The following is a 20,370-nucleotide window of genomic DNA, read 5'->3' as shown; positions in this document are numbered from 1 at the left end:
TGTTTTTTTAACAGAAAAATCCACCTATGATGCTTCTGGCTCCTTGTCTCTACCTAGCGACCCTGCAGTCACAGCTGCTGCTACTCACCCATTGGCTGGCCTGTCAGTGGCACAGGAGGTGCCTGTCTCAGTTATCCACTCAGATGATGACTCAGAGCCTGAAGGGCAAGGTTTATCAGGACAGCCTGCCTTTTCTTCTGTTGTAACCGTTATGGCAGGAACCGTCAGACATCCAGTGAGCCCCGATCAAAGGAGAACCTCTCCGACTATCACCAGAGATGAGACTCACACCACCCAATGGCCTTCACACAATTCCAGCCAGAGCCTGGAGAGATCCTCATCATCATCGTATGTGGGATATACAGCCCTCCCCGCCAGCTCAGGTGTGCCTCCCAACATGTTTCTCCAACACACCATTCCACCACATGCTGTTACCATGGCATCGACTGTGTCTAGGCCATCACGTGTGCTTAATAGAAGATTACAACAATGCATCATTGCTTTCAACATTGAAATGATAATCTTCTTCACTGTCAGTGCCTTTATCAGGTTTATCCACTGTGAGGGAAATTTATACATTGACAGACAAATGTCTACTACCCCCCTTTTGTGTCCTATGTTAATTCAATAAAGACTTTTAACACTGCTTTGTAGTCACAAGGAAGCAGACGGAAAGTCAGGGATTATAATTATATAATTATATTATGTATGCCATCACATGATTTACATGTGAGTGACTGATGTGTAAATTAATGCTGTTCAACTGATACAAAAGCTGATCATTTTCTGTGCTCGTGGTCAATCGGTGTTGACCCGTCCTGCAGGCCGTATGTTCTGTTGTGACTCTGCTGCTTTGCCCATTGCCTTGCCTATTAAATTTGCCATCCTTTGACCTGAGATTTGCCTCCAAGTATTTTTTTTTCCACGACAGTTTGGTGCCAGGAGTGGGATGGACGCGCGGTCTGGACTCTGAAGGATGGAAAGTTAACAGTGCGCACTATATAGCAATTCCTCCCTGCAGCTTGTGAAGCTTTCATCCTAAGGAGCCCAGGCCGCCGATCCACCCTGAGAAACCAAGGTACAGACCAACGGCGGAGCGGCAGAAACACAGACAGACCGGTAACGTTACGGTAAGGAAAAGCGCTAACTCACTACGTGGTTGAGTAGTTGACGAGACGTCGTCTTAGTAGAACCGTTGTGTTATCAAATACTGTTGTATGCTGTACAAGTAAAGGACTGGGTCCGCGGTTGTCTTAAGTAGAGACCATTATGTAATTAATTACTGTTGTAGACTGTACGAGTCAAAAGGGACTGGGTCCCGCGGTTGTCTTAACAGAGACCGTTTTGTAAGTAATTACTGTAGTAGGCAACCCAGTAAGGGACTGGGTCACACGAGGAAAGATAACAAGGGAGAACGGTTACTAGAGTAATGGGTTTAGTACTGTGTACTAAGAAAGAAGCTAATGCTTGGCCAGGGTCTAGTCTACCAACTTATTTGTCACTGTTAAATGAAGAAATTAGAAAAAAGTACAACACAAGTTGTAAGCAACTGGTGGGAGCTGGGGTTTCCTGTGGAGTTTAGTCAGTAGTCGACAGTTAACTTTGTTTAACAGATAAACTTAAAAAGAAGAAAAGGAAAGAAAGAGTGCAGAGCAACACAAGTCTTTGTCCAAGAGAGAAAGGAACAAACACAAGGTGTCCCAAGCTGATTGGAAAGGGTGTTGCATGTGGAAAGAAGAATGTCATGTTAGGGAAAGCAAGGTAAAGAGAAGGCAGTATGAAGATAGAGACAAAAGGTCTAAACAGAAACAAACAGAACCAGAACATATATAGACCAAAAGATTGTTCTGACACTTAATCTCCGTATCCTGTTCTGTCTGAGTTACACAAGGTGGATCCAGACCTGGACTCTGCTCCCCCTCCTCCTCCATATCACAACCAAAGGCAATACACAAGAAGAGAGACTCCAGCCAGCGTCCCCTCCCCCCCGGAGTATGAGGCACCAGGAAACGACACATCTGAAAGGTGAAAGTGTGAAGGGACACACCATGCTGACAAGATCCAAAGGGCAGAGCCACTTGTCTGGTGAAGACGAGGAAACAAAAGATTCCTAACACCTCCCATGATAGAAGTTGCAGGGTCCAACAGCCCCCAGCTTGTATTCTGTCCCTGAACAGACACAGACATGAAGGAAGAAGTGGACAAAATTACCCATCCAAAAAAGAATGCCAACAAATGGGGAGAATATTTTTTGAACATGGTACAGGACTACAAACCAACATTTCAGGAACTACAGCGTCTATTGAAACGACAACTGGGGTGTGAGTATTATAAAATCAGACACCTTTTCACTAACACAAACCTCATTTGAAACGACAAGACCGGGAACACACAGACAATGCCCTGTACAGGGATGCCGCCATTCAATTGGTACTGGGGGGGGGGCAAGCAAAATTCCCACTCAAACAGGATGTGGGTATGATCAATGCATCAGAAGTTGGAGGAGTCTGTGGGAGCCTTTCTTTCCCGGCTTACTGAAGTTTATGACACCCACAGCGGTCATGTCCCACCTGAAGATGGGCTGAGAGGCAACCCATTGAGTACCTATGAAGCCCACCTGAAGGATGCCTTTTTTAAGCAGGCTGAAACCTGAGGTCACAAGAAACTGCTCTGTGAATAAACAGAGAGTGGACTGACTTGGAGAGGTGGTGGAGCAGATGCCGGGTCAGGTGACACCTACAACAAACAAACGCCAGACCAGGTAACTCCAATCCACACATCTATACATAGGAAGATAGAACCAAAGTATGACTTTGATTCTGTGATTCTGACAAATATAAGATATTCCCAGAACTTTGTCTTTCTATTGATAAACATGAAGTGACATTTCTGGTTGATTCTGGAGCTACAAGCTCTGTACTGAAAACTGATTCACTACCATACACTCCTAAAATGAGTGGCAGGTCTTGTCTCACAGTAGGTGCTAATGAAAAAAAAAAAAAAAACCTGTTTTGGAAGCTGCTCTGTCCCTCTCAAATGCACTTTGGGGAAACAGACTAACCAAAAACACTCATTCATTATGTCACAAAACTGTCACGTAAATTTATTAGGTAGAGATTTGATGTGTCAATTCGGCATAGTGTTACACTCAACACCTAATGTAATAAAGGTCCTGAAACAGGGAGAAATTAAAATGTTACCCTCAAGTTTGTTAATCTGCTTTACTTTAATGTAAGTCAAAAACACCTTTGAGTAGGGCCTGTTACCTCTTGTCTCTTCCTAAGTCTGTTCTGACCTTCACTTTCTGATAAGACACTTAGTATCGAAACCCAGATGTTTTGCAGTTTCATGGGAAACTGCCTCCTCTTTCTTCTTTTATCACGACTCTTTTTATCATAGTATTAAAATGATGTGCTGCCCAGCTAAGAGCCAGTGATCCTCATGCTGTACCAAGGTGCTGTGTGACTGTTACTCCTTGCAAGTAAAACTTCTATATAATCTTACCGAAGTAGTTCGTCCTCTGAGTCTATTTGTTAAAAGAATTTACCTAACACACAACAACTCATAGACTTTGCACACTCACACTGTACACAAGCAGGTACCCTGATACAACATAAATCATTGCACTGCACAGCTCATGTAGATGTAGGACTAGAAGAGGAGTATGAAAAGCAGTGGTATGTAGAAAATAAGGAAGTGGAAGTGATAAATTTGGCACACGTCTATTGGACAAAGACTGCTGCTGTTGCCTCTGTTCTGCTCTCCCCTACCCAGAAAGAACTTTTTTACAGGAAACACTCCACACATCCCACTGGCAAAACCTGTTGACTGGAGTTGGAAAGACCTAAACCGCTGGTTGCAGAGCTGGCAGAAGTAAGTAATCCTCAAACCATCTTGTCTGTGGTACCACCAAATTCGACCCATTTTTCAGTAGTAGATTTGGCCAATACTTTCTTTTCTGGTACTACTTACCAGTACTTTTGCCAGTACTGGTTTGCCTTTTCATTTGATTTACACCTGGACCAGATGGCCTCAAGGTTACTCTGAAAGTCCGAGTTACTTTCTACTCTCAGTAGAAGCCTTCAAGGCCTTTATTTACCTGCCGGCTCAGCATTACTACAGCATATACTGTAGATGATTTGCTGATTTGTAGTCCATCTGAAGAAGCATGCAAAATAGATACAGTGCACCTGCTAAAACATCTTGCAGAAAATGGCCATAAAGTAAGTCTTTCCAAACTGTAGTTTGTACAAAAAAAAAAACAAAACAAACAAAAAAAAAAAAGATGAGTTTTCTTGGCATGACATCTCAATCATTTTGCAGGCAGTGGATCCCGAATTATTCGCTGCGTGAAGCTCCCCTGTCTGCTATGGTGCATGGTGCATGGTAAACAACTCTCTGCACATGACAAAATCATGTGGACTCCTGAAGAAAAAAAAAAAAAAAAGACCTTTCTGGATTTAAAGGCAGCACTCACCGTAGCTCCCACACTGGGTCTGCCTAATCCTAACTTAACCTTCACTCAGTTTGTCGACCAGAAGGACAGTTACATGACTTCTATGTTGTGCCAACCTCACAGCAGAAAACTACGAACTGTTGCTTATTTCTCATCAAAGCTGGATCCAGTAGCAACAGGGCTTCCTCTCTGAGAGCCGTCGCTGCAGCAGAGAAAGCTGTTCTAGCGTCACGCGATTTTGTTTTGTTTGCGATTTTGATTTAACATTGATGGTTCCACACGCTGTTGCACACATACTACACACACAGCGTTGTAGATATCACACTATTTTGCTTGTAATGCCTAACGTCACTGTCAAAAGGTGTAACGTGCTAAACACCCTGAAACTTTTCTTCCCACAGAAAATGATGGAGAGGCTCATAACTGCACTGAGGTGTGGGAAGCCATCTGTACTCCCAGACCTGATCTTGCAGACACACCAATGTTGAATGCAGAGATGGAGTTATTTGTTAATGGCTCTGCTTCCTGTGATGTCAAAACAGACAAAAATCAAGTTGGTTTTACAGTTGTCACAAAACATAGTGTGATCCCTAGTGGCAAATTGCCTTCTCATCTGTCTGCACACGCTGCTGAACTAATTGCTCTCACTGAAGCCTGTAAATTGGCCAAAGATAAAACAGGAAACATTTAGAGACTCATGGTATGCTTTTGATGTTGTCCATGATTATGCTTGTCTGTAGAGACAGAGGGGCTTCCTCACATCAGCTGGAACACCCATTGCACATCATGCTCTTGTTTCAGCTCTGTTAGATGTCATCCTGTTACCTAAACAGATCTCAGTTATGAAATGTGAAGCTCACACTAACAAAAAAAGATCCCATTTCTACAGGAAACTCAGCAGCAGACGCCGCTGCAAAGCTGCAGCCACGATGGGTCAGATGTTTCACCTCACTCAACTTTCTCTCTCACAGGAACTCAACCTACAGGCTGACTTGTCAACCATGCAGTCACTAGCAAGTATATCATAAAAAAAACTGTGGAGAAACTCTGGTGCAAAATTACAAAAAAGGGATATGGCTTGGTCCTGACAACAAACCTTGTTTACCTAAAGCTTATTTCCATCTCTATGCAAAGCTTGTTCATGGTAAAGATCATGCATCCAAAGGAGGGATGTGTACATATGTTAATAACCACTGGTACACCAGGGGTTTTTCAACATATTGTTGGAACTGGAATGTCCTCCCTCAGTTCCGCGTGTTCGTTTGATTGATAAAACGGAGGAGATAAATGTGGTCTCAAATTAGCCGTTTATTAAAACACACTGAATAAAGCAGTTACAGCGCTCTGGGTCAAACTTTCCCTAGCCAATAACAGTCTTTGTCAGGGCACGGAATCTGACTGACTATTCTTCCCTCGACCTAGTGATAATATTACAGAATGAAATGTGCAATTTTTAGGAAGCTGGCGTGTTCTTCTCCCATAGGTTGAGAACGATGGGATGTCCTGAGATATCACTGTTACTATGCCTCCTGGCAGAGGTCAACCTGCCCTGTAAGCCAGAGTACAACAACAAAAGCAACAGGCACATCCTATCTAATGTTATGTCTAGTCCACTTCTTGCCCTGTAAGAAACGTTGCAATTACTGAAAAACAAGTTTGTCTAAACTGCTACTGTTTCACACATACCAAAATGCTTCATGAGTATACTGTAATAATGCATTAAAGTTTAATCTATAATATGATAAAAGTAATCTAATACTGCCTTATACCTTAAGCTGTAATGTAATAAAAGTAATAATGCCCACAATTCCCCCTTTTGGTCTCCTCTCCGAGAGACCAACCCAGCAACAGCAACAGATCCATCTGGAGCTGTGTTGTTAGGGATGAAAGTACAACACTGATTCCCAAACATAGAACACACACCCCCTTTTTTCAGCCAATAACATGTTCAACGCCATTCTGTTCTGTACCGTCATTAGGGAAGTGGGACCCAATTGCTCTGAGAGGCCCTCAATACAACCTGCGAAGATTGACTAATATTAGCTTCCCTTTTAGTCTCACTGCATGAGATGTCCTCTCCACCACTCTGAACGGTCCCGTTCAGCGCGGTTCCGACCACTTGCGTTTGGTGGTCTTCAGCAACACCCACTCGGCCGTATGAGGTCCTGCCCCTGCTCCTGCTCCTCCTGGTCCCTTTGCTGCATCTGTGATCAGTGTGGAGAAAGATGAGACAAGAGCCTTTAGTTTATCATAATACGGCTTATAGCCCCTCCTAGGAGGCCCCTCAAACCTTAGTCCAGCTCCCGGTCCTGGGATGTCATACTAAAAATGGCCGAATTAACGAATGAGACCACACTGTGCGTCGTTAAAACGATTTTGATGTGTGCAGTTTTTTGGATGACCTTTGCCACTCCTGCTGCATGCCTTGTGCATGGTGGATGTCATTTTTCCATATTGTCAAGCAAAATACTAATGTACATAAGTACTTTTCTACTCCCCCTTTGTTTCTGAAACAGAACACCGTTTACCATGTGTTCAGCTTCAGAAACATCAAGAAAAAACGGTTGAGAGTAGTCTGGAATAGCCAAATCAGCAGCATGTGACAAAGCTCCTTTGAGGTCAATGAAGGAGCGTTCGGCAGATTCATCCCAATCGAGGGCTGCTGCTAAGTTTTTAGGTCCCACTTGTTGGACCAGGGCACGCAATGGAGCAGTGCGTTCACTGTACGCCGGGACAAAATGATGGCTGAACCCCGTGAGGCCCAGAAAAGATAACATTTGTTTAAATGTAGTGGGCTTAGGGTGATGAAGAATGGAACCCCGATGCTGGGGCAACAACCCCGAGCCAGCTGCAGATATCATGCGGCCCAGAAAAGAAACCTGTCGGCGGCATAGCTGCAACTTAGATTTACTGACTTGAAAGCCAATGTCATGGAGCTTAAGCAGCACGCAACGCGTGCCTTCAAGGCAATCCTCAGGAGTGGCAGCGGCCAAAAGCAAGTCATCTACATATTGAACCAAAACAACATTAGGCGGAAGCTGCAGATCTTCCATGAGCTGATGCAATGCGTGGTTGAAAAGGCCAGGTGACAAGAGAAAACCCTGTGGGACTCGGGTGTATCGCAGCCGTTCGCTACGGAACGTAAATGAGAAGATGTCACGGCATTCTTCTGCCAGTGGCAAACAGAAGAAGGCATTTGCCAAGTCAATACAAGAGAACCACTGATACTCGGGGAAGAGTGATGCCAATGCAGTATAAGGATTTGGAACGGGGACAGTTGTTGTCGTCACTATCGCATTAATTCTCTGCAAATCATGTGCCATCCGAAACTTACCTGTCCCCTGTTTTTCTACCGGGAGTATTGGGGTGTTCCAGGCCGCAGTGTAAGGCTCCAATACTCCAGCACGCTTTAAACCATAGATCATTTCAGCTATACCTTCCTTAGCAACAGGTTTATGCGGAAACTGAGGTTGCCAGATGGGAAATGTGTCTTTAACAGAGAAGGAGATAGGCTCCAACTCGTGGCAGAAACCCACATCCGTGGGACCAGTTGACCACAATGAGATGGGCAGTCCCTGTAACATATGAGGTCAGATCAGATTTTTCTCGGCCATGATGTCGAGTGATTGTTTGATGTTCCAATAGGACCTGATCTCTGGCTTCACGATTAATTTTGTAAGCGTTGTGGGATGGAGAGAACAACACGTCAGGCAACTGAGTGGGAGTCCAGTCCATGGCCGACAGGAGGGTTTTAGTCATTGGGACCAAATCTTTAGCCTGATGTTCGGGATGCAGCAAGAGAGACACATGTGGGCAGGCTTCACGCCCTATTTCATACCATACCTTTTGGTGCTCAGTGAGCTCCAACACTCCAACCACACCCTCTGTTCCCACCAAAATTGAGGTGATTTTAATATCCCAAATTTTACCCTCCAACTTGGAGTCAAAAATGGACTGATACCAATCCATCTGATTTTGATCATAAAAAAGAGTGACATGCAGGGGATCCGTTGGAGGAGCGTAGGGCACGATTAGAGAGATCCAGGGCTTCCAGGACGAGAACAGGGAGAATAGTCCACCCCCTTTGGGGGTTTCAGGTCGTAGTAAACCCCAATATATATATCCGCCCCAGGGTGGGGTGCCCGTGTGGCCCTGTCTTCTGCTAGTAGCCACTGTCCACTACTCATCAGTCCGTTCACAGAGCAGTTATGCGAATCACCATTGGGAAAAGTCACGACCACTCCCTCCGGGGAGCACAGAACTGATGCTCCCATCTTAATAAGTAAGCCTCTTCCCAGCAGGTTAGTGGGGGAGTGTTCAGAACAGACGAACTGATGTGTGTGAGTCTGTGTCGCCACTGAGACACAAAGTGCAACGGTGAGTGGCAGTTTTGTCATTACCCCAGAGAAACCTATTAGCTCAACAGCTTGTGATGACATATACGTAGCCTCCACCTTGGTGGTTAAGGTGGAGTATGTGGCCCCTGTGTCCACCAAAAAGGGCAGCTGTTTGTCTTCGACCTGGATTGTGATCATTGGGTCTGCCCTCCCAATGTCAGGTCTTCTCTGTGGGCCTTGTCAATACAGGTTCCCCTCCTCTTGGAAGAAGGGATATTGTCCTGCTGGACTAGGTAGTGCCATAGTCGGGTTAGGAGCCTGATGTGGACCTCTAGGTGGGCCTCCACGCCCATGACCCCTGTTTCCTCTCTGAGGGCCGCCTGGAGGACGTTGGTAATACATAGGACACTCTCTAATCATGTTTCCTGGTTGGCCACAGCCGTGGCAGACCAGCCCACTGCCTCGTCCTGTTCCGCCCATGAACCATCCTCCTCGCCCGCCCCCATATCCTCCCCCGTATCTCCCACATGGTGAGTACCCATAATTCACTAGATAATTCACTGGTGGAGGGTGATGGTGTAGTGAGGGAACCCAAGGAGGAACTGGGAACAGGTCAGGATTATTACTGGCCATTGGATCAGGTTGTTGCACTAACCGCTTGGCCTTTTTGTCTTTCCGTTTCTCCCGATTAACTTCCTGCCTGGCTTTTCCCAGCTGTAGCTTTAACAGTTGCTTTTTCAGGTCCTCAACCTCCAAATTCTCTTGATCCTCCTTATCCTGCACCCTTTGCAGGTGATGGAGGAGGTGCCTCTCCCATACAGCTGAATTACTCCCCAGTATATCAGGATTATCAGCCATGCTGTCTCTCACGGACGTAGGGACCCCTCCCATTACAGCCCTCCGGAAGAGTTCCTCCTGCATCTTATCTGAGTGGGGATGGACTCCGGTGGCATTGGCCCATTCCCCCTTACACCGACTGAGATATGTGTCTGGCCTCTCTCCGGCCTTAGGGGCAAATGTTAAGAGGTGCGCAGCCCCCGTTGGGACCGGGAACCTTGCGCGCATTTCTTTCCCAATCGGAGTGGTCAACTCGATGAATGGGGTGTGGTCTGGTAGCTGTGTACATCTGGCACTTTCTTCAATTTGATTGACGTCCCAAACTGAGAGTAGCTGTCCCATCAGAGCTCTCCAGTCACCCAAGGCCACCTTTTGTCCCTGTGTGAGGTGCTCAAACTTATTCAACCACTTACCTCCTCCCTCTGCCGGGTGTGGGAGTTTGTCCACTATTACATTCATGTCTGCAAATGACCATGGTTTGTACTGGAGTCTGCCCCCTTTCACCAAGAGGGGCACTTGTATGGCTGGGGCTGGAGCATGGCTTCTCAACAGATATCTGGGAGCTTGCTGTGGCTCGTGCACCTGCAGTTAACCTGTCAGTGCGACCCCCACACCACCTTTCTCATTCTCACTCTCCACTACCTCTTCCTGATCTATCCCTAGGTCAATCAACGTTTCTCCCTCTTTATCCCATTGGTCCCGTCTCTCCTTACATTCCCTGTCCTGTCTCACCTGAAATGGCTCCAAATTCGTCCGACTTACTTTTCCCTCGTCTCTTACACTAAACTTACTCTCACTCCCTCTTCGTCGCCCTTCTGCCCCTAGCGGTGTAGATGTCTGGTTCCCTGCATCTACCTTCCACTGCTCTAAGTCTCTCAATAGGTCCCCAGTGTCTTCCTTTTCTTCCTCCACATCTATCTGTCCTCCCTTTATCCACCACACATGAGACGGTGGAAGCGGTGCGTTGGACAGAGGTAGATATAGGCGAGCCTCCATTTTTTCTTTGTCCTTCTCACACTTACTTACATCCTTCGTATCATGTAGTGCTGTCCGAGCCTGCATCACTCTCACAGCAAGTGCCATGTTATGCACCATCAGTCTGTGAGCTTCTTTTTCCTCCACTTCCTTCTTCCACATCCTCTTCGCCATCATTCCACTTACGGGTTTCTTCTTCAATTCCTCCACTTCCTTCAATGCTTTCTGATTCTCCTGCATCAGGAGAGGTGCCAAATCCTCCATATCCTCGTCGTGCAATCCATACTTACTACTCACTTCCTCGTATTTCTGCTGATACTTACCTTTCTGCCTTTTCCGTTCCTGTTCAGGAATACCACTCATTAACTGATTACGTGCCTCTACCCATTGCCACCTAAGAGTGACATACCAGCCTCCTTCTCCTCCACATTCTCTAATCCTTTCTTCATCCATTATATACAGCAGTGACAGCCAACCGGTTTGTATGGAGTACACCTAAGCAACCAGTCCAACTGAGTACTACTTCTCTCGACTACAAGACCACTGCTTCGTTAGCACCGTTAGGTTTCCACAAATGATCTCAGGCGGCTTTTCGTACTCAGGACACTGTCACTGTACACAACACAAACTGTACATATACATATACACCAGTAAACAACAACAACTTATTTATACTTACCAAAAAGTAAAAGTAAACCTGCTTTTTATCTTTATATTCTCTTATACCTTTACCTTACCTCACCACTTACCGGCTCTTATGGAGCCGTAGATACTATGCTTTTAGCGTGTTCAATGAGGGTCTTTAGGGAGCGAACCAATATTCCCCAGAGGCACCCTTCCTCAAGACTTTATCCTGTACGTCTACAGGAATGGACTCCACCCTTACGGTCCTATAACTGAATTTTAGGCAGATCCCATGTATTTTAACCCAGTGGTTTCCTTCTCCTGTTGAATTAGGCGGCAACCACACCGAGGATACTACACTATACTCAAATTATTAATTCAACCAAATTGTCTTATCTCTGTAATTTAGTCACCCTTTTTTTTTTTAAATTCACATCACTTTTCTTCTTATATTTCACTTTTACTTTTATTCTTTTTATTCATCTCTTTACTTACTTATTCACGCAGGTTTCTACTAATTTATTCAGTGTTTTAAAATTTAGACAGACGTGATTTGCCTTCGACACCGTTCCATTTAGGTTGTTCAATAGCAGACTTTTGAAAGAAAACAGGCATCTGCTTACCTTTAAGAACGACCCGGGTCCGGTGTCAAAAGCAGTCGTCCGTCTGTTTTACCGACCAGTCCTCCGTCATCAATCACGTCGGGATCACCAAATTGTTGGAACTGGAATGTCCTCCCTCAGTTCCGCGTGTTCGTTTGATTGATAAAACGGAGGAGATAAATGTGGTCTCAAATTAGCCGTTTATTAAAACACACTGAATAAAGCAGTTACAGAGCTCTGGGTCAAACTTTCCCTAGCCAATAACAGTCTTTGTCAGGGCACGAAGTCTGACTGACTATTCTTCCCTCGACCCAGTGGTTGACAGAGGTCAACCTGCCCTGTAAGACAGAGTACAACAACAAAAGCAACAGGCACATCCTATCTGATGTTATGTCTAGTCCACTTCTTGCCCTGTAAGAAACGTTGCAATTACTGAAAAACAAGTTTATGTCTAAACTGCTACTGTTTCACACATACCAAAATGCTTCATGAGTATACTGTAATAATGCATTAAAGTTTAATCTATAATATGATAAAAGTAATCTAATACTGCCTTATACCTTAAGTTGTAATGTAATAAAAGTAATAATTCCCACAATATGCAGCTGAGTACTGCAGAAGATGTATAATCTGTGCAGCACATAATGCCTCTGGTACCATTAAAATGCCATTGCAAAGCCATCCCCCACCTGATGGCCCTTTTCAACACTGGATGTTTGATTTTATTGAACTCTTAACATGCCAGAATAAGAAATACTGCTTGACAATGGTCTGCATGTTCAGCAAGTGGGTAGAGGTTTGTCCTTCTTCCAAACAGGATGCACCCACAGTGTGAAAAAACCCTGATCAGAGACATTGTACGATGGAGTATTCAAAAGAAGAACAGCAGTGACGATGGTCCTGGGTTCGCCAACAAAGTGTTAAAAGATCTGTCTGACTACTTTGGGTTTGATTTCAAATACCATTGCTCTTATCATCCACAGAGTGCAGGTGCGATAGAATGACAGAATGGCATACTCAAGAGCAAACTAACAAAATGCTGTGAAGAAACAGCCCTTTGTCCACAGGTGAAAGCTGCTCTGTCATCAAGAACCACCGGAGGAAACACTGGAAGCAGAGACGATTCACCAGACCACATCAGATGCTGCTGACTATGAACACAGCAGTGAAGGTGGAGGGACATACTTCGTGGGTCCACGTCAGTCACTGTAAGAGGATTCCAACACCAGACAACAACCCCCACCCAGATGCACCCCGACTGGACGAGGAAACAGCTGCCACGGAAGACGATCAACAAGGCACAGAGAGTCAAATTTGTCACCTGAAATGTTCACCTCGGTGAGGGGGGAGAAGTGCTGATTGGGCAGGGCCCACACTTTGAGCTCCAATAAACATCAAGACAGGTGAATACAGGAAGGTGACAAAGGCGATATCTGGTGCCCAACGATAGAGAAATCATGCAGAACAAGTGCATCCTCTCTCTTCACTATGATTTCAACAATCATGTGAATGAGTTACAAATTATGGCAAGATCAGCAGATCACACAGAAGTTCACCAGCAATACGGGACTGACAGGGAATATGACTGAACCTGGACATTTGCTCAACAGCAGCTGAGAAGAGATTCTGACTACATTAACACCAGCACTTGAAGCTGGTTTGATGCCGTGGTTGGAAAATGAAAAGCTTTTCTTGTTTCTTCCCCTCTCTCTCTCTCTCTCTCTCTCTCTCTCCCTCTCTCCCTCTCTCTCTCTCCCTCTCTCCCTCTCTCCCTCTCCCTCTCCCTCTCCCTCTCCCTCTCCCCTCTCCCCTCTCCCCTCTCTGTACCTTCTGCAGGTGTCCCTGGTCCTGGAGCTGTATATCACTGATGTGCAGTTACTGGCCCCACCAACCTGCAATGTCTATTTGTTGTTTATTGTTGCTGTTCTTTTCTCTCTCCTCTATCCACTCACCCCAACCAGTCGAGGCAGATGGCCGCCCAAACTGAGCCCGGTTCTTTTAACACTGCTTTGTAGTCACAAGGAAGCAGACGGAAAGTCAGGGAGACGCTAATTATATTATGTATGCCATCACATGATTTACATGTGAGTGACTGATGTGTAAATTAATGCTGTTCAACTGATACAAAAGCTGATCATTTTCTGTGCTCATGGTCAATCGGTGTTGACCCGTCCTGCAGGCCGTATGTTCTGTTGTGACTCTGCTGCTTTGCCCGTTGCCTTGCCTATTAAATTTGCCATCCTTTGACCTGAGATTTGCCTCCAAGTATTTTTTTTTCCACGACATCTGCTACCTCTGTGTTTTCATCCTTTATGTCTCTGTTTGTCACTCCTGCTGAGCTGAGTGGCTAAACTGGTTTGTGTCCAGCCCAGCCCCTCTCACTGAATCAGTAATATTATCACCAACAAGGTCTCCACACAATCATCCACCCACTCAACTGTTGACCTACCAGTTTTTACACCAGCACTACAAAGCACAACAACCAAATTGTTTGCTTTCCCAAGTGGAACCATCACAAAAAAGAGCAATAAAGTGACAAAACACTCATTTCACTTATCAGCAGATAAAATCTGCAGAACCAGAGGGACAAATAGAAGGGATGCAAGCACAAACGTAAGCAGGACACCCTCAGCCAACATGTATGCATAACATGTTCCTAACAATGGATAGAAGATTTTATACAAACTCACTCAAGCCCAGACACGAGGTATGTACTCCGTATTGGCCAATAATTTTGAAATTAGCACCTAATCTCCCTCTAATCAAGACAGTCAAACTGTTCAAAAATGGCAGAGCATTTCATAAAATCTCACATCAGCACTGCTGCCTTCCCATCCTAAAGGCTATTCAGTTTCACACAGCACACATTAGATTGAACAACATATGCTCAAAAAGATGACAGAACAGCAGGAGATAATAATACTTTTGTTCACAAAAACACTAGATGGAACTAACTACTAAATCCAGCTCTACAAACAATAACGTTCAGACCCATCAGATCATATTTTACAATTTCATCTGCAACTCCACCAGGTAAAACATGTCTCTCTAAAATGGCAGTCACTGAGCTAACATCTATCCACTCTGGCATAATGTCCTCAGAGCATGCATCTAATATTGGTGATTTACTGATAGCACCAGGTCACGCCAGCCCCAGAGCTGCTTACCAGAATGCTGCTTACAAGCTTACCATAATAACTCACTTTCACTCATGCAGCTGAGGCCTGAGTCCACCACTGGTTCAACCCTCAGTTCACAAGAATAGGAACGACCTCCTCTACATCAGCGTTAGGCAATATAACTTATAAAACTTATAAGTCATTCATTCTCTGCTCAACCTTAAGATCTATGGTCTCTGTTTGTCAGCCGCAGCCCAAACAACTAAGCTGATGGTAACACAGGCATGTCTGCCAATAGTGAGGTAAATTTTGCAAACCAACACAAAAACATCAAAGCAACAAAGCATCATCTCAAATAACCTCCATGCAAAGAGCTTTTCTTTTTATTTACATCTACATACACATAAGTTTGAAACATTTGATCAAATGCTACCTCCCAACAAACCTCATCAGGCAGCTGAAGTTTCTGCTTATATGATACATTCCAAAAGCAATAAAATATCACCAGCCTCCAGTGTACATGGACAGAGCCTCACTTCCATGTAAATACTGTGACAAGTTCAGTTTTCTGTTGTGTTTAATGGAAAACATTGAGATTCTGAAAGAGTCTATTCTGATCGGAGACAAGGCATTTTATGAGAAGAGTGTTCCATCAAGGCATTTCACAATAGAGCTTCCATCTGTCATGACTACAAAAGATGTCTTTATGTTGAGTAAAGGCTCTGATGGTTCTGGCAAAGGACCTCTCACTGAAATCCCCTTTTCACTAGAAATTTCTGAAGCTACATCAGAAGCTCTTAGAAGCCTTTCTCATAAAGCTGATGACATTAATGGGAGGATATGGATAGTCTTCTTCTTCCTCCTGGTCAGAAATTATTCTGACACCAAAGACAAGCTCTTCTGTCTCTCAGGGACCATTCACTAGTATGAGAAATGATAAATCAAAGTTTTATTTAGGCATACAAACAACTGTTCCCTCCACAGCATGCTCTGCAGCAACTACTTCCTCTATTGATAGGCATAACAGCACAAAGAAATTGAGTGCTATTTTCAGTTCTGGCACAAAACAAATGGCATCCTATACAAAGTGGAAAGCCACGAAGCCTGTGCCTTTTCAAAGCAGTGCCTTTGAATTAGAAAATACATCTTCTGCATTTGATAAGGCAAATTCTAATTCACCAGCAGATGGCCTGTCATATGAACAGCCAAAGCTGGAAAACAGACAAGAGGATAATGAGCATATTAAATTCAACTGATCCAACAGTCATTGCCAATGATCCATATTCAGTTCATACAACTAACAGAAAATACCCATCTTTACCATACATTAAAGGAACATTGAAATCTGGAGAGCAGTCTGAATTTGTGTTTCAATCACACCCTTGATCTTGTTCTGACCTATGGCATCGGAATTGAACATTTAATAGTTTTTCCCCCAAATCCTATTATGTCAGATCATTCTTTAACTTTTGAATTTAAGATAATGGATCATGTAGCATTTGGAAGAAAATTCCACTACAGCAGATGTTTATCTGACAACGCTGTTAATAAATTTAAGAAAATTATTCCATGTTTATTTACATCTATGTCATGTGCCAACACAGTGGAGGGCAGCTGCCTCAATCCCACTCCCTATCAAATTGATCCTGTTGTTGACAGTGCTGTAGCCTCACTGCGTGAAATGCTTGATAATGGCCCCTCTGAAAAAGAAGTTAGTGAATCAGAGGAGATTAGCCCCATGGTATAATTTACATATTCATACCTTAAAGCAGGCATCACGAAGGCTGGAATGGAAGTGGCATTCCACAAATTTAGAGGAATTTTTTCTAGCCTGGAAAAACAGTCTAATAAAAAAGCTCTCCATAGACTGCTTCTCTCCCATAGATCTCTCTGAATTCACATCAGTAGTTGCTTCATCTAAATCATCGTGTCTCTTAGACCCCATCCCAACCAGACTGTTTAAAGACACCCTGCCATTAATTAACTCATCTTTATTAGACTTAGTAAATTTATCTCTAGTATCAGGTTACTTACCACAGGCCTTTAAGACTGCAGTAATCAAACCCCTACTCAAAAAGTCTAGTCTTGATCCAGGAGTCTTGGCCCAGATGACCAGTAACTTTCTACTTCTAAATTGTGAAGAAAACAGAAGTTATTGTATTCAGGCCTAAAAACCTCAGAAATAACTTTTCTAAAATTATAGCTACTTTAGATGGCATAGCCCTGGCCTCAATTCAATTCAATTCAATTCAATTTTATTTGTATAGCGCCAAATCACAATACAAATCATCTCAAGGCACTTTACAAAAACTAAAACTAAAAACCCAACAATTCCCTTATGAGCAAGCACTTGGCGACAGTGGAGAGGAAAAAACTCCCTTTAACGGAAGAGAAAAACCTCCAGCAGAACCGGGCTCAGTTTGGGCGGCCATCTGCCTCGACCGGTTGGGGTGAGTGGATAGAGCAGAGAGAAAAGAACAGCAACAATAAACAACAAATAGACACTGCAAGTTGGTGGGGCCAGTAACTGCACATCAGCGATAAACAGCTCCAGGACCAGGGACACCTGCAGAAGGTACAGAGAGAGAGAGAGAGAGAGAGCACAAACTAGGGGAGAGAGAGAGCACAAGGTTAGTAACATTCAATGGTGGAATATACATGAGGTGGGAGAGAAGGGGGGGGGGGGGGGGGGGTTAGGGTAGGGGAGCTCAGTGCACCGATGGTCCTCGGGCAGTCTAGGCCTATAGCAGCATAACTAACTAAGGGATGGTTCAAAGTCCTCCAGCACTACTGTGAAAAACCTTGGAGTTATTTTTGACCAGGACATGTCCTTTAACTCACACATAAAACAAATCTCTAGAACTGCCTTCTTTCACCTGCGCAACATTGCCAAAATTAGGAACATCCTGTCTCAAAATGATGCACAAAAACTAGTCCATGCATTCGTTACCTCAAGGCTACATTACTGTAACTCATTACTATCTGGATGTCCCAGTATCTCCATAAAAAGCCTCCAGTTAATCCAGAATGCTGCAGCCAGAGTCCTGACAGGAACTAGCAATAGAGATCACATTTCTCCTATATTAGCGTCTCTTCACTGGCTCCCTGTAAAATACAGAATAGAATTTAAAATCCTTCTCCTCACATGCAAATCCCTTCGTGATCAAGCTCCTTCATACCTTAAAGACCTCATAGTACCATATTATCCCAATAGACCACTTCGCTCTCAAAGTGCAGGTCTACTTGTGGTTCCCATAGTTTCCAAAAGCAGAATGGGAGGCAGAGCCTTTAGCTATCAAGCTCCTCTCCTGTGGAACCAGCTCCCAGTCTGGCTTCAGGAGACAGACACTCTCTGTTCTTTTAAGGCTAGACTTAAAATCTTCCTCTTTGACAAAACGTATAGTTAGGGCTGGCTTCAGGCAACACTGAACCATCACAAAGTTCCTAGTTATGCTGCTATAGGCCTAGACTGCCTGAGGACCATTGGTGCAGCGAGCTCCCCCCTCCCTTCCCCTCCCTTCCCCTCTCTTCCTCTCCTTCCCCCTCACATGTATATTCCACCATTGAATGTCACTAACCTTGTGCTCTCTCCCTCTCTCTCTGTACCTTCTGCAGGTGTCCCCGGTCCTAGAACTGTATATCGCTGATGTGCAGGAGCTGTATATCGCTGATGTGCAGTTACTGGCCCCACCACCCTTCAGTGTCTATTTGTTGTTTATTGTTGCTGTTCTTTTCTCTCTCCCCTATCCATTCACCCCAACCGGTAGAGGCAGATGGCCGCTCAAACTGAGCCCGGTTCTGTTGGAGGTTTTTTCTTCCGTTAAAGGGAGTTTCTCCTCTTCACTGTTGCCAAGTGCTTGCTCATAAGGGATTTGTTGGGTTTTTTGTTTTTGTAAAGTGCCTTGAGATGATTTGTATTGTGATTTGGCGCTATACAAATAAAAATGAATTGAACTGAATTGAATTTGTCCACAGCTGATCTCAGATCTGCTGTGTCTAACAGTGTACAGCAATACACTGCTGCTCCATCACCATGGGGTTCCAAAGGTTTTCTGCCCCTCACTCACATAACCACTGACTCTGTAACATGTTTAAGAGCAACACCCCTTTGGCAGATGACACTGCAGCCCCACTTTCAAACAAGCCTGCATGGACAGTATCAATAGTGGTTCAAAATTGAAAGGGTCAACCTAACCAAAAGAGTTGGTACTATCATCACAAGGGTCATTATTGTTTTCAGAAACTTCATCATTGTTGCTCAGTGGTGTCAAAGCATTCCAGGTGTCCTCCTTGCAAATGAAACTTACCAGCTCACTGTCTTCCAAAGATTCATTGTCACTGTCTTCGTCGTTTCCTTCATTAACATTAAGTTCAACGGGCATGGTATTAACTAAACCATCCATGTACCCAGGCACTGCATCATCATTTCTGTTTGTATAAGCTCTACCACCCACATGTGCCTCCATGTTGCCCCATCTGATCTCATCAGTTGTTTCTGATCACTCACAATGTCATTTGATGTTCTTACAGAAGTGGGGCCAGATGAGTTAAATGCTGGAACATCTGGAGCAGTTGCACTCACTTTCCCCAAAGAAAAAGAGGCCAGTCTAACTCCCTCTCAATCAGTTAGAATTCTGCTTTCTGCTGGGCCCACTGAGAGGGCATCTCAGGTACAACCTCTGTCCCCTAGACAGGACACCACAACAGCCTCTGTGAAGCTTACTGGTACAACTGTAGCTTCAACCTCCAAAACTAAGAACTCTACAATGATCACACCTTCCCTAAGAGTCACCATTGGATTCATGCAGTCTACCACAGCTACCCCCCCACAGCTCACACCTGTGACCAGGAGAACAACCACCACCACAACCATTAGGACTCAAACCAATAGGAGAACATTCACTCCACCTGTCCCAAGAACGAGCCCTCCCAAGGGGGTAGCTGCCACCTTGATCTCACCTTTCATAACTACCACAGAGGCTCTGCCACAGCAGTGCAACATCACAGAGAGGATGTGGGTTAAAACAGGTAAAAAAAATACTTTTACCTGTCTTGCAAACAAAACAATACAATTAAATTATGAAGTGTTATTTTTCTAACATGTTTCATCTGGTGTTTGTTTCTTCTTTTCTGTCTGTCTTTCTCTCTGTATCTATATCACTCTTAGTTGTTTCCATATATGTTAGAAGAAATAGGCTGGACAGCATTCAGAGGCAGAATCTGCGAAGGGGACTGAGTCAGGGCCTCCGAAACGCTCTGAATGATACATCTGCCCAAGCACAGGTCAGACTGTTAGTTATTAATAGTCATCTAAGAAAAAATACAACTTTTTTTTAACTTCTAGAGATTCATACTACTTATTGTTTTCACTGCAAAACCACCTGATTTTTTTTCTTTGTGGGTTAATAAGGTTTATCTGT

At 44.3% G+C, this 20,370-nt stretch overlaps 1 protein-coding gene across 1 annotated transcript in view; it reads left to right on the top strand.

Annotated features, from left to right (window-relative positions):
* Positions 1 to 20,370, top strand: part of kiaa1549lb (KIAA1549-like b) — a 107,523-nt gene that overhangs the window by 35,235 nt on the left and 51,918 nt on the right. The window contains exons 2-4 of the mRNA XM_026320093.1: positions 15 to 383; positions 19,481 to 19,978; positions 20,118 to 20,233. Coding sequence (XP_026175878.1) covers positions 15 to 383; positions 19,481 to 19,978; positions 20,118 to 20,233 — 983 coding nt within the window. The remainder of the gene's footprint in view (positions 1 to 14; positions 384 to 19,480; positions 19,979 to 20,117; positions 20,234 to 20,370) is intronic.

Source organism: Mastacembelus armatus, chromosome 3 (assembly GCF_900324485.2).
Source record: "Mastacembelus armatus chromosome 3, fMasArm1.2, whole genome shotgun sequence".
Taxonomy (NCBI): domain Eukaryota; kingdom Metazoa; phylum Chordata; class Actinopteri; order Synbranchiformes; family Mastacembelidae; genus Mastacembelus; species Mastacembelus armatus.
The sequence above is the reverse complement of the archived record's forward strand: the minus strand, read 5'-3'. Positions and strand labels throughout refer to the sequence as shown.